Raw genomic sequence first — 12,839 nt, 5'->3', positions numbered from 1 at the left:
TTTTTGAGGCCGATGGCCCAAGCCGGAAAAAAGTGCGGGAAGCGGGAGCGGAGTTTTTCCAGCCTTCGCCGCCGCCTTTGGAGAAGCTCCCCACGCCTCACCCTCCAGGAGCATGGATTCCGCTGGCTCCCAGGTATGCAGCTTGGACATTGCTTTGATTTTGCTCATTTGAGGCTAATTATTTTCTCCAGGAAGAAAAATTCATCCCACGCTTCGCCAGCTTCAAGCCTCGGCCAGCCCCTCCGCCCGAAGCTGATCGGCCGCCCGGGCGCCCCAGTCGCGACACCTCCGACCGCGATGAGAAGTCCAGGCACCGCTCCAAGCACCGTTCACGGCATAGAACCCATCATGACCGCTCCAGGTCCCGAGAACGTCGCAGGGAACACAGGGAACATCGTTCCTCGCAGAGGGAAGCCAGTCACCGTCGTCGAGAGCCCACTCCCGAATATTCACGAGCATCTGTATCGAGCCGCAGCGTAAAGCCCCCGACCGAGGAAACCTCAGATCTCTACTTCATAGATAGCAAGGGCGACCGGTACAACCTCATATACGGAACCATACATCGATACAGCGTCCCGCAATATCATCGGGTCGGTCGTGGCAGTGTTTTGGGCCTACCCCCCAGCTACAAGATCGATCGGGAGAGCGCGGTCGAGGACGTGTTGGTTATAACGAGCGAACGTAAGACGGAAAAGTCCAGGGCAAAAGCGAAGAATATTCTTTCGGGCCTAGATAAGAGCAAAGCGCGACTACTTCGAATACGGCCAGAGTCTCTGCTTAATGCAGCCGCAGACACGAAGGACTATATTCCTTTGAGTACATCCAGCAATGAGAAGCGCCGCGACTTTCTGGAAATCGACTCGGGTGACGAGAAATATGCATATCGGTCGATTCATGGTAAAGCAAAACCAGGCGAAGACTTACCCAGCGATGTGGAAGCTGTCTCCGAGACGGATTCGGACAGAGAGGGTGGCCGGAGTGACCCCGACCAGGAAATCAAACAACGCAATGCGGAATTATTGTGGAATATTGAAAACCACCCTACCGACGTTGTCGCATGGCTTACGCTCATAGACCATCAAGAATCGCTTCTCCGGGGATTCGAGAGAGAGTCTAGCTCTTTGACGTACGCGGAACAGAAGGGTTTGGCGGATATCAAGTTATCGCTGTACGAAAAGGCGCTGAAGAAGGTCGGACAGAGCCCTGCGAGGGATCGTCTTCTGCTTGGCCTTCTCGAGGAGGGCGCGAAACTATGGGACACCAAGAAGCTGTCCGCTCAGTGGCAGACAACCTTGAAGTCAAACCCTCAATACATCAGTCTTTGGATCCGATATCTCGACTTCCGCCAAACCGAGTTTCTAGACTTTACTTATGAGCGATGCTTCGCTACTTTCCTTGAGTGTCTGAGACTCAATGGGTCCTCGTCAGATAAACCCGAGAGGGTCCGAATCCACTTGTATCTGTTTCTTCGGTTGACACTTTTCGTTCGCGAAGCTGGGTTTACGGAGCATGCTGCGGCTCTCTGGCAAGGAATTCTAGAGATGACTTACTTCCGACCCGACTCATTCGACGGGGACCGGAGCCCAGAGGATGTGATGTCAGCTTTCCTCGAGTTTTGGGAATCAGAGGTGTCTCGCGTTGGTGAAGCAGGCGCTAAAGGGTGGAGGAGTGCAGGAAATGTGCTCCAGAACCCGAGTGAGACCGAAAAGCCTCGATTCCAGCTCGATGCACGATCCTTATTCGCAACCTGGGCACCGTACGAAAGGGATCGTATTGTCAACGCTCGCTTACCAGCTCGCAGCATCGATGAATCGGAGGAAGATGACCCTTACCGTGTCATCATTGCATCTGATCTCGAAGAAGTCTTATCACTCGCATGGCAGACGAACCCGGATGTGCTGGTTGACAGTTTTCTACATTTCTGTCATCTCCCGCCGATTTCATCGGTTGAGAATCTGAGTACAACAAGTCGTTGGAATGGAGACGGATTTGTACGAAACGAATTTGCCAGCAGTTCATATGCAACCCTGGCGGACTGGCTCCCCAATGTGGCTGCTGACACTGAGCCTACAGCAGCAACCCCCGTTCTCTTCCCTCATCACAACTTTATTGTTGCACTAGACACTCTGTTCGCCGAGCCAACTCAGTGGTTTTCGGCTTTGAAAACCTGGCGCGATGCCACGTCGGGTTCACAGTCCGATATTGACCCTGCCTGGGTCCGCAGAACCCTCCGGGCATTAACAGAAGTGAATCCTGGAAACGATGATCTGGCTGAATATGGCCTTGCTGTGGAGTTTGTGTGCAATGCCAAAGATGCCAGGAAATATGCGAAATCGCTACTCAAAAAGCGATCGTCTAACCTACGACTCTACAACGCCTACGCTCTCATGGAATGGCGATCCGGCAATCACACGGCTGCCGACCATGTCTGGGCAACCTCCCTCTCTATGAGCAAGACCTTCGCCAATCGCGACAGAGTGGATAGCGTCATTCTCTGGCAGACCTGGATTTGGGAGCTTCTCGAGGCTCGCAATATAGCCCATGCATCTCACCTCCTCAACTGCATCCCCCAGAACAGCGTCAATTTGAAGGACCTTCCTGATACTTCAAGCCAACCATCCTTCAGCTCAACAAGTCTGCTAAAGATTCAGAGTGTAAGTTCTAATTCACGCCCACTATTTGTCCTTCCTAACATCCCTCCAGTACCTGTCAGAGGCCCAGCAAATCGGTCTTGCCAATGAAAAAGCCAACGTCTTCATAGCCTGCACAGACTGCCTAGCCATTCTATCCTACCTTTCAAATTCCGAAGACCTCAACAAAGCCTTAGAATCCTACAGTAGCGCACTTGCCGCACTCGCCTCCCTACCCAACCAATCCAAGCCATTCACAGCCTTCACAACCGAGCTCCTCCATCAATCCCGCGCCCGCTTCCTCTACCACCACATCCGCACCAGCAACATCTACAAACCCTCCCACATTCGCGCCCTTCTATCAGAAAGCATCTCCCTCTTCCGCCACAACACCATCTTCCTCTCTCTTTTCGCCTGGAACGAATCGCGCTTCCGCATCGAAGAACGCGTCCGCGACACAATCCGCGACATCACTACCACCAACCCCCGCCCCGACGATCTCACAGCTACACCCACCCAAATACCCATAACCACCCATCTCTTCTCCATCTACACCGAACTCAACCGCCCCATCTACGCCGGCTCGACCCTCCACTCCGTCCGCGCCGCGTTCGAAAAAGCCATCGGCGACCAATCCACCTCCATCTCCACAGCGCACTCTAGCATCACCCTCTGGAAACTCTACATCCTCTTCGAACTATCGCGGAACGAGATCCAACGCGCCAAGAAAGTCTACTATCGCGGAATGCGTGCATGTCCGTGGTCGAAGGAACTCATCATGTTGGCGTTCACGCATCTCCGAGCGGATATTATTCCCTCACATGAGTCGAAGGGTGAAGGGATGAAATTCAACGAGTTAAGACACGTGTATAATGTGTTAGTGGAGAAGGGTTTACGGATTCATCTAGATATCGAGATGGAGTTGGATGAGGTTGCGATGAGGAGTGTTCCGGGGTTGCCGATCAATATGCCCGAGGATGCGGAGAGTGAGGATGAGAAGATGCAGGGTTAGGTTGATCACAAGGTAGTTATCATATAGTGTGATAGGTTAGCGTTGATTATGAATGGACTTGCATTTTCATGACATGGCTTGTGTACGTATTATGTTGATTTAAACATGTACTCTTCACCTGGACGCATCGGATCCCTTCAACGATCATGAGTCGTAGATAGACACTGGGAAATATAGTACAGGATATTGCAGATTACGCGACAGACAAACAGATAGGTACATCCAAAAATTGAACAGACGCCAAGAGTCATCAGTCATCAGGGTTTCGTGTCATCGAGCTTATTGTTCCTTTCTATTTCTTTCTCCTTTTGTTGCTGACATACAAGGACTGACCGTTACCTTCTCGAGGTTATTCGGTCCAGTTGGCAGATTGCTGAGCTGCCTGGATCTTGAGATCCTCGTTAACACAGAAGTGTGAAGGATGGGCTGAGGCTGTCTAGAAGTGTTCCTTCCAGAACTTGAACTTGATGTCCCTTGTTGAGGTCGATATGGTTGCGTCTTTGATTTGTCTGGCAGCAGCATTTGGACCACAGAAGTAGACACCGATTTCGGTAGTTGAATTTCCATGCACGCCGGACAGGTATGTTTGTTCCTGGAGACCATCACGCATGGCAGTGAAAAGGCGTTTGAAGTCAGGACGACCGAAATTCGTTCTGCTTCGTAACTCGGTCAATGGATCGACGGCCTGTCCGACCGAGTTGAGGTAGATATTGGCGGCTGTGTCGTCGTCAAGCCGTTGGGTAAGGTATGTGTGGATTCGTAAAAATTCGGCCTTGCCGTTGAATTCTGCTTCGGCGGCAGACTGGGATTCTAGAGAGGATAGTAAGGCTTGAAACCATTCGAAAGACGAAGTGTCCCTGCAGACCCAGATAAATTCGACACGACGGAGACGACGAGCTAATTTAGCATCGGTCCGTTGATGCCAGATGTTCTTTAGGATAGAGGCCCATGGTGTGACACCGATGCCAGTTCCGATGAGGACGGCCACTTCGTTTTCGAAGACGTCTTCGGCTGGAGCTCCGTATGGACCGTCGACACGGAGCCTGGGCATCCTTTGTCCGTTATGGAGGGCAACTTCGTACATCCCCATAGGGTCAAGGCCTTCCAGATCTCTCGCTTGTGCTGGTCCGCATCCTAGTGCATCGCCTAGGGCGCGAGTGAAATCCCCGACTTGGCGAACGTGGATGCTGATGTATGGGTCGAATGGACAGGACGTGATGGTAAACGGATGCCATTGATTGCTGGATACGTCGGGAGCCTGGATGAAAAGCCATTGCCCTGCCTTATATCTCATGCTGTCTTTGCGGAATTGGATCTCCATCGCGTCTGTGTTTGTGGTGTTAGTGTCGAGGATGCTATGATGGCCCGAAAGAACATACCATATGGATGACGGACAACCTTCAGGATTACAGTTTTGCGTCTCGCTCGAATCTCACGATACAGCCTCTCGAGCATGTACAAGCCGCCAGCGACTAGCTCCCACCTCCAGCCTTCGTATCCTAAGCAGTGGTTCCAAAACCTGGACCCCGCGAAAGGTGAAATAGGTTCTGCAGTATCTCGAACGAAGCAGCCCGTCGCATGCGTATATAAGGCCAGGAAGAACGGTATAAACAGATGGTGCGTGTACCAAAATGTCTCAAAAGACTGCTGTCGGATTCGTTGATGAGCGGTCGTGTACATGAGCATCATGCAGAGAAGCATCACATGGCCTGTTATCCCACCAGCCTCGGTATAATGAATCTGCACGGCCAGCACGGGTCGGATATGGTCTTTTTCAACGTTGTAAAAGCTGCTGATTGTTAGAACAATGACCTCGATTCCGGAAGATCTAGCTTACTTCACGTAATGAGCAGCCGTATGGATTATGGTGAAGATAAGGAGAGCATAGGCTACTTGACGATGGAACCATACCGTTTCATCCAACGGCAACCATCGAACTCGGGGTCTTAGATTCTTGACGACGTTCCTGCACATAGGCAGCAAGAGAAGGGTGGCATCGCAAGATAGAACGAGACCAGCGCCTCTTGATATCCAGACAGAATACCGCAGAGTATTGAGGGCATCTAGCTTCTTGTCCGTGGCTTGTAAATACCTAGACGTTCTCAGTAGCTGCATCGGCGGCTATTGAGGGTCATCAAACCTACCAGCCCACTGCAAATATGGCAATATGCAGTCCCCAGAACAACGAGTAAAACCATATTTTAGAAGCGGCAAAATATGAGCTCCAAGTAAAAGTCATGGTGAGCAGTATTGAATGAGCATGCAAACAAGTTTCTCTCTAAGTAAAGACGTGATCATCGGCCTGCAATGACCCGTGCTTGGAAGGAGTGAATTATCTGGGAGCGCGTATATTGATGGACTTTTCGCTGAAGGCGTCTGTACCATGAATCAAAGGAGTGAGATCGGTGCCGCCCACAGGTCTATGAATCCATAAATAGATTGTCTCTCACGAGCCGACACTATTCGCCGGAGCATACAATGCGTTAAGCCCGCGTCGAGCAAGAAACCTTGTGTGCGAACTTAGATAAGATGTTATTAGACGTTAACAAGGAATGCACGCACCCTGAATATCTCCGGGCACGGATAGTAATTCCTGGCTCCCCCTTTGATTATCGAAAATTACCGCTCATCGATGGAAGCCCTTCATGTGTCAGATTCCGTGGTCGAGATCGTCCAAGATGCGGGAAATGCCGATGAACGCAGAGGGCTGGGGGCCAATTGGGGAACACGAATCAGACCCGATTATACCATTGTTATCTTATTAGGGTCTAGGCCATGAAGGATGAATAATTCAAGTAGATTGATGACAGATGTGGGGTTTGGCCGGTGAGATGCTCAGTTAGGCGGCTTGGTACCCAGAGATACGGTTTTGGTTGCAGGGAGGAGGGGAGAACGGCTGGCGAGAGACGCGAAGATCAGGAATCCTGCTGCTATATTTACCCCAACCCCTGTTCTGCGCGGAATTATGGCGTCGCTAAAGTAGCCTGCAGGAGCGGATCGCCCGGTTGGACACCACTTTCCCCGACTTGCCGATTGCAATGCTCTGGCGGAAAAGTTTTGTAGACCATGAACGTCAGGCGATTAATCATCGCATGATGCGCGGTTCTTCGACAAAAATCACCTGGCTCTGGGCAAGTTCCATTACGTTGAAGAGACGATCCTCCCGCTTGTGTTCCAAGCCCACTATTCGGTGAGTGCCAGTCACACCATCTCCAGGGCCTTCTATGTTCGCGGACTCGTAAAGTTATCACCACGATTGGTGCACCTAGTAGTGCCATGATAGGACCTGGCGAGTCAAATGGCTCAAGACTCCTCTCTTCGCATGCTGCCTATCTTCTCATCTCCCGGCATCAGCCACCAACTGAACCATGTGGCACCAGGATTGAGAATTGCCATCGACAATCCATAAACCCGCAGTCGACTATTCTATATTTCTCCCACTTCTCGTTGATTCGCTCCTTGATGGGTGGAGTCTCGGCCAATTTCGGCCTATGAGATGCGCCGTGCAAGCGCGCTTCCCATCACACACGGTCCGAGCGGCCATCAGGATTGACCGTGTACCTCAGTGGCAGATAGGGATGACTAGGACTGCAGATTAAGGTCCGTCTGCTACCAAATATAGCCATTTCTCTTGAGCCAAGGCAGCCAAGATCCAGGTACTAGTCCAAAGCAGAATCACCTCCGGGGGTCGGGACTCGGGAGAGGAGACCCTGATGCTTTTTGATGGATAGTCCAGGGCGTAGGATGGGCAGGACGGATCAGATGATAATGCCGAGGCATGATTAAGTTCTTGGCCATGCACGGTTGAGGTTTTCATCACAATTAGTGACAGCCAGATTGGCACTCGGACCGTGTGGGTATGGACTGTGCTATTATTACTCCCGGGTGATGGTGGTCGTCAAAAAGACGGTGAGTTGTCCAGCCGTCTTCCTGCCCTGGTCGCTTTTGACCATTGTCTGTTATTTCTGCTAGGTTTTTTTTTTTTTTTTGCGAGTGGATAAGAAGGTGAGATCGAGTTGGCCTGCCAGCGGGTATTTATGGCTGTGTAGCAATCCGTGTCGCATCAGTAGGCGCCCGTTGGAGCTCTTGGGAGGGACGGGGAAAAGAAAACCAACCGACCACCTAACCTGGGCACCAATTTCCCCGCTTCTCGAGTCTTCACAAAAAGGTTCAGAGGAGCACCTGGCCTGGTTGGATCAATCAGAGGGGGGGAACGTGGAACTGCCAGAGATGCATCGGCCGCTAAAGTGTGTTGCCGCAAATCTCCTGCATTGTCCGGTCCACCGTCACGCCCCGTCAAGTCGCTAGTGCATCACACCCCGTCGGGCTGGCCGGCTTCTGGCGCTGAGTGGCTGGCATCCAGGACGTCGAAGCGCCCGGCTGGGGCGTCCAGCATCAAAGCTCCCAGGATCACTCGCGCCGTCACGTTCCGCCGTGCATTCAGGTCCAATCATGGGCCGTGGTCGTGAAGAAGTCGAGGGGTTATTTTGAATTGAAGCAGGGCCTCGTTCATGATTGGTCTCACAAAAAGAGCGGTTGATAAAAAAGGATCCACGTATCACAAGCGTTGAGAGGGGAACAGAGAAGGACGGAGATTCCTTGGCTTCGGCCTATCGTGAAGATGAGGCCGGTCAGGTGGTCTCCTCATTTGGCGCCGGAAGCTATGTATTCCTGGCATTTCCCCCTCCACGACTACCACGACATTGTCAATCACTGGTTTGCTTCGGCAATGCATTGCATGGTTTCTCGAAGCAACGCTGCGTCGCTCTTTCTACATTGAGTTTATGTGATGTGATTGTGGTGACGACCTGCCGGAGAAGACTTTAGCAACCGTGCATTCCACTAGTCCACCTGCCATGTCATTTGGGACGAGCATATCGCATACAACTTTCATTGATCGGGTGGATGGTTGAGGGTCATCCTATCATCGCGCAACATCAATCTGTGTGTTTATGAGACAGCCACAGCATTGTATCTCCACTTGAGCAGATCGCTCTTTCGCAGGACGGAAGACGCTTGATATTCTGCCACTACTTCACAGGCTTGCCTACCATGGGAAGGCTTATCAAAAACCACTGGGCGCGACTTATTATCCTCACAGCCGCAGCTTGTATGTACAACAGTCCTTTGACCTAGCAACAGGACACAGCTAATCTGAGTGCTTCACTATACAGACCAAATCGGCGGTGCGATCGAGGGTTTCATTTGGCCCAAGGTGTTTTGGGACTTCATGACAGATAATCTGAACGGCGCTGTGAACCCGATTCCAATTCTTCAAATCCTCAACCTCCTGATGGGATTGCTCTGCCTCGCATGGGAATGGCCCTTGAAATACTTTGCCGGCACCCTTCCACACCGCAGCATCGAATTCCGATTGATATTCTATCCCCTCAGCGCTCTACTCTCCATGCTCCTCTATCAAGGAACCGACCCTGCTATGTACTACCTTATCGGGATTGGTGTTTATTTCTGGGCCTACAGTGAGGGCGAGGTACGTATCCCGATACCTACACAGAAGCGTGGTCTAATAAGAATAGGTGGTTTGCCCTATACCATGGACCCTGCCGAAGCGAAGCGAATACAAGGTATAGCACGGCTATACTAAGACCAAGATCAAACTTCTCACATATAACGACCACGATACGACACGACATAATGAAGCGATACCCGACAATGCTACTGTAGCAGTAATACCCGTTGTTTTGGAGTTGGGACAGAGAAAACATTCCATTGGGTCAGCAATGACTTTCCAGCTATTGCCCTGGATTGCCTAGAGTAAACATAATCCTACTCTCGATGTACCATAGTTTTTCTGGGGGGCTATTGAATAGAAAGAGTACAGGTTACAGTCCGTTGAATAGCAAGCACCAAATTACACAATAACGTATATTTGACAAAAACGCTATATAGCACTTTCCGATAGATAATGCCCAGCAGTACTTTTTGCAAACCGGCACCCATAGCAGCCCTGGCCCAAAAGTACAGCCGACCACCAGCACTCGCTGCATTCTTGATGCCTTATTCATGCCTTATTTGCGAAGCGCGCTAGCACTGAGCAATACTAGGTTCAGTCCTGCTAGGGAAGTTTCCAGCTCCGAGGCTTCTTATTAATCTGATAGTTTATATAATTTTAGTTTTCTGATTACTTATTTAATTTACTTATAATATGATTTAAACTATATTACCAGTACTCACCACTTCAGCCTAATAAAGATCTTAGAGAGGGTCTAGGGAGAAGAAAGCCTCTCAGTCTATATTCAGACTGTAGATCTGAATTAAGTATTATGTTTTTAAATATTTAACTAAGCTGTGCATGACTGAGCCCTTTAAAAGTACTCAACGGAGCCCTTTAAAAACACTCAATGAAGCCCTTTAAATGCGCTTGACAAAGCTCTTTAGAAGCGTTTAATAGAGCCCTTTAGTAGCACTTGATAAAGCCCTTTAGTAGCCCTTTACATGCGCTTGACGAAGCTCTTTAAATGCGGTCAAAGTGCGTTGCATGTTGCTTACTAAGGCGCTTCGCAATGCCTTGGGCTGGGGGCTTCCCGCAGGCCAGGACCTAGTACACGTGACCTCGTGTCCAATCCTACCCAAAAGAGTTAAGCTTCTGGAACGCTCCAGACCGAGGAACGAAAGATGAGGCAAATCAGCAGTAGTAAACCGAGCCAAAGAAAAGCCTTTTAGCACCAGTCCACGACCCCTGAAATGATTTCCCCTACTTGCTCCTCAACTATATATACCACTAACCCAAGCAACCAGTTTTTACATCCACTAACTTAGAGAATCCCGAGCAACCAACGACAACAAATGTCCCTTCTCCTCGAAGACAATCCCCAAGGGGCCACGAACAAAGCACACGCCCATGAAGACCAAAACGATAACGACGTCCCCGTGAACAAAAAAACCACATTCAACGGCCGCTTAAATCAATACTTCCACATCTCAAAATCCACCTCTACTTCTACAACACAAGAAAAACAACAAAAACAACCCATCCCCTTCTCCTCACCCCTCAAACGCAAACGAGACACCCAAACCATCCTACCAACAACACGAATAACCCGATCTCGATCCCGATCCCACACCCCAACCGCCACCCGCAAGAAACCCACCCCAACACCTACACCTACACCTACACCTACACCCACAGACTCCCTCCTCCGCGACACCATCCCTCCAAACCTAACCCTCCTCCTCGTGGGCGTAAACCCCGGAATCCTAACCGGCACAACCGGTTACGCCTACGCCCACCCAAGCAATCTATTCTGGAAACTCCTCCATTGGTCTGGCATCACATCCATCCGGCATCCGCCCTCAGATACATACCGACTTCCTGAGCTATATAATATTGGGAATACGAATATAGTGGAACGGCCGACTCGGGATGCAAGTATGCTGAGCAAGGCGGAGATGGATGCGGGAGTGCCGGTGTTGGAGGCGAAGGTTGCGGCGATGAGGCCGGAGGTGGTGTGTTTGGTGGGAAAGAGTATTTGGGAGGCGGTTTGGAGGGTTAGGCGTGGGAGGGGGATTAAGAAGGAGGAGTTTAGGTATGGGTGGCAGGGGGAGGGGGAGAATATGGGGAGAGGTGAGGGGTGGGAGGGGGCGAGGGTGTTTGTGGCTACGACGACGAGTGGGTTGGCGGCGGGGATGTCGATGGGGGAGAAGAGGGCGGTTTGGGAGGAGTTGGGGAGGTGGGTTACTTTACGGCGGGAGGAGAAAAGGAGGTGAGGATAGATGAAGGAGGGTTGTGAGATGTAGATGGAATGTGTAGAGATACAGGTTACGTTACGAAGTATGTATAATATGTATAGAAGATAAATTCAGGTATTGATTGTCCCTTGGATTTCTTTATATTCGATCTACCTCTATCTAGGTAGAAAGCTAGGTATGTAATTTCAACTGCATCTGCATCGTATTCTCATCCGCTAGAAAAAGCATAATCAAGTGCTTGATCGGTCGATCGATATCATGCTATCCTTGCCCATACAACATCCCACTCACCCATCAAGGGAGAGGCACTCAACAAACAACAGAGGTGATGTGATGGGAAGAGGCCAGCCCGCCAGCCAGCAAGGCATGCATGTACGAGTTTACCGGTAAGCAGGTCCGTTACGGAAGTTGGTATCGCCTTGTTGTTCACGAGACTATAGCCATTCAGTTAGCTTCCATCATCTATCATATACTTCCAAGGAAGGACGGGCCACATACAATAGTAGACTGGTATTCACCCTTCTCCAGGATCTGGGTTATGCAATCATCTTCGTTGGAAGTGCCGAACTCATTCTCGAGACTGGCCTTGCTAGCTCCGTCAAGGACACCCTGGGCTCCGTGCCTGATTGGGTATTTAGCTCTATTCTCTGGGCAGGTAATTCATGGAGCTGATATCGTGAATGGGGAATTGCAGGGCAATCGCGCTGGGATACTCACTTGTGGGTCACGAAGATCTTCCAGCCGTTGAGAACATCGGCCAAGGGGACTGAGCGGTCACCGCGCCATCTGTTCAGAACGTCGTGGTCGTCGACAAAGACAATGAAGTCGTCGGACGCACCCTTGTAGAAGAGCTTGGAGGTGGGGTCGTTGTGGCGAGGCATGTTGATATTTGGGGCTGTTTTGGTGTTGATGTAGATGTGTGATGAATTGGACAAGGTGCTTGAATCTTTCAGGAAGAAGGTAGCCTGTAGATTCAATGGGTAGGATGGGAAGAGAAGAAGTCGAGCTAGAGCGAGAAGAGGTCGTGTGAGGTGATGGCTGATGACGTCACCACGATGCTACCGGAGGGACAAAGGCGGGCACCGCTGCAGGGGGGTGGAGGATAGTAATTGAATTGGAGAAAAAGGTGGAAGGGAGATTGAGGATTCTATCAAATATCGTGTGATAATTAGGCTGTAGTTGGTAAAGATGATTCTCCTTTCCCTCGAGTGCAGAAGCCCTTTAAATAGGAAGCGTGGATGCGAGATGCCCTGGTCGCCAGCCGAGCACCGACGTCATCATCGACTGATGCTGCAATGCTGCAGTCCCTCCCTTCTGGATCCCCGGTGGAGAAGCATGGCTGACTATGGAATTCAATTCCCTCATCATCATCATCGTCATTCCATTCAACTAACGCGTCTGGCATTCTCGCTAATGCTACTAATTACGTCTCGCTTCGCCCCGGTCAATCTCTCGTCCCCCCCACAGTCCTCGAATCAATACGAATC

General features: G+C 50.6%; 5 protein-coding genes across 5 annotated transcripts; 3 read left to right on the top strand and 2 right to left on the bottom strand.

Annotated features, from left to right (window-relative positions):
* Positions 1-93: 93 nt before the first annotated feature.
* BO94DRAFT_277450 (uncharacterized protein) lies at positions 94-3,860 on the top strand. Its single transcript, XM_025606603.1, has 3 exons — positions 94-133; positions 192-2,654; positions 2,704-3,860. The coding sequence occupies exons 1-3, from the start codon at positions 113-115 to the stop codon at positions 3,640-3,642; spliced, it is 3,423 nt and encodes a 1,140-aa protein (XP_025471268.1). The 5' UTR covers positions 94-112; the 3' UTR covers positions 3,643-3,860.
* Positions 3,861-4,078: 218 nt separating this feature from the next.
* Positions 4,079-5,881, bottom strand: BO94DRAFT_457830 (putative NADPH oxidase (NoxA); the record flags this gene model as incomplete). The annotated part of the gene is made up of 4 exons (XM_025607766.1): positions 4,079-4,968; positions 5,022-5,431; positions 5,480-5,734; positions 5,787-5,881. The coding sequence occupies 4 exons, from the start codon at positions 5,879-5,881 to the stop codon at positions 4,079-4,081; spliced, it is 1,650 nt and encodes a 549-aa protein (XP_025471267.1).
* A 2,457-nt stretch (positions 5,882-8,338) lies between these two features.
* Positions 8,339-9,537, top strand: BO94DRAFT_531476 (uncharacterized protein). The gene is made up of 3 exons (XM_025610904.1): positions 8,339-8,752; positions 8,817-9,133; positions 9,180-9,537. The coding sequence occupies exons 1-3, from the start codon at positions 8,695-8,697 to the stop codon at positions 9,231-9,233; spliced, it is 429 nt and encodes a 142-aa protein (XP_025471266.1). The 5' UTR covers positions 8,339-8,694; the 3' UTR covers positions 9,234-9,537.
* A 774-nt stretch (positions 9,538-10,311) lies between these two features.
* On the top strand, positions 10,312-11,370 carry BO94DRAFT_620993 (mismatch-specific DNA-glycosylase; the record flags this gene model as incomplete). The annotated part of the gene is made up of 1 exon (XM_025616968.1): positions 10,312-11,370. The coding sequence occupies exon 1, from the start codon at positions 10,450-10,452 to the stop codon at positions 11,368-11,370; it is 921 nt and encodes a 306-aa protein (XP_025471265.1). The 5' UTR covers positions 10,312-10,449.
* A 325-nt stretch (positions 11,371-11,695) lies between these two features.
* Positions 11,696-12,598, bottom strand: BO94DRAFT_620992 (SBDS family protein). Its single transcript, XM_025616967.1, has 3 exons — positions 12,070-12,598; positions 11,851-11,974; positions 11,696-11,786 (listed from the first exon to the last, which is right to left on the bottom strand). The coding sequence occupies exons 1-3, from the start codon at positions 12,231-12,233 to the stop codon at positions 11,733-11,735; spliced, it is 342 nt and encodes a 113-aa protein (XP_025471264.1). The 5' UTR covers positions 12,234-12,598; the 3' UTR covers positions 11,696-11,732.
* Positions 12,599-12,839: the final 241 nt, after the last annotated feature.

The sequence above is a fragment of the Aspergillus sclerotioniger genome (assembly GCF_003184525.1).
Source record: "Aspergillus sclerotioniger CBS 115572 chromosome Unknown BO94scaffold_4, whole genome shotgun sequence".
In the NCBI taxonomy this organism is placed as follows: Eukaryota; Fungi; Ascomycota; class Eurotiomycetes; order Eurotiales; family Aspergillaceae; genus Aspergillus; species Aspergillus sclerotioniger.
This window is presented reverse-complemented; position numbering and strand designations above follow the sequence as displayed.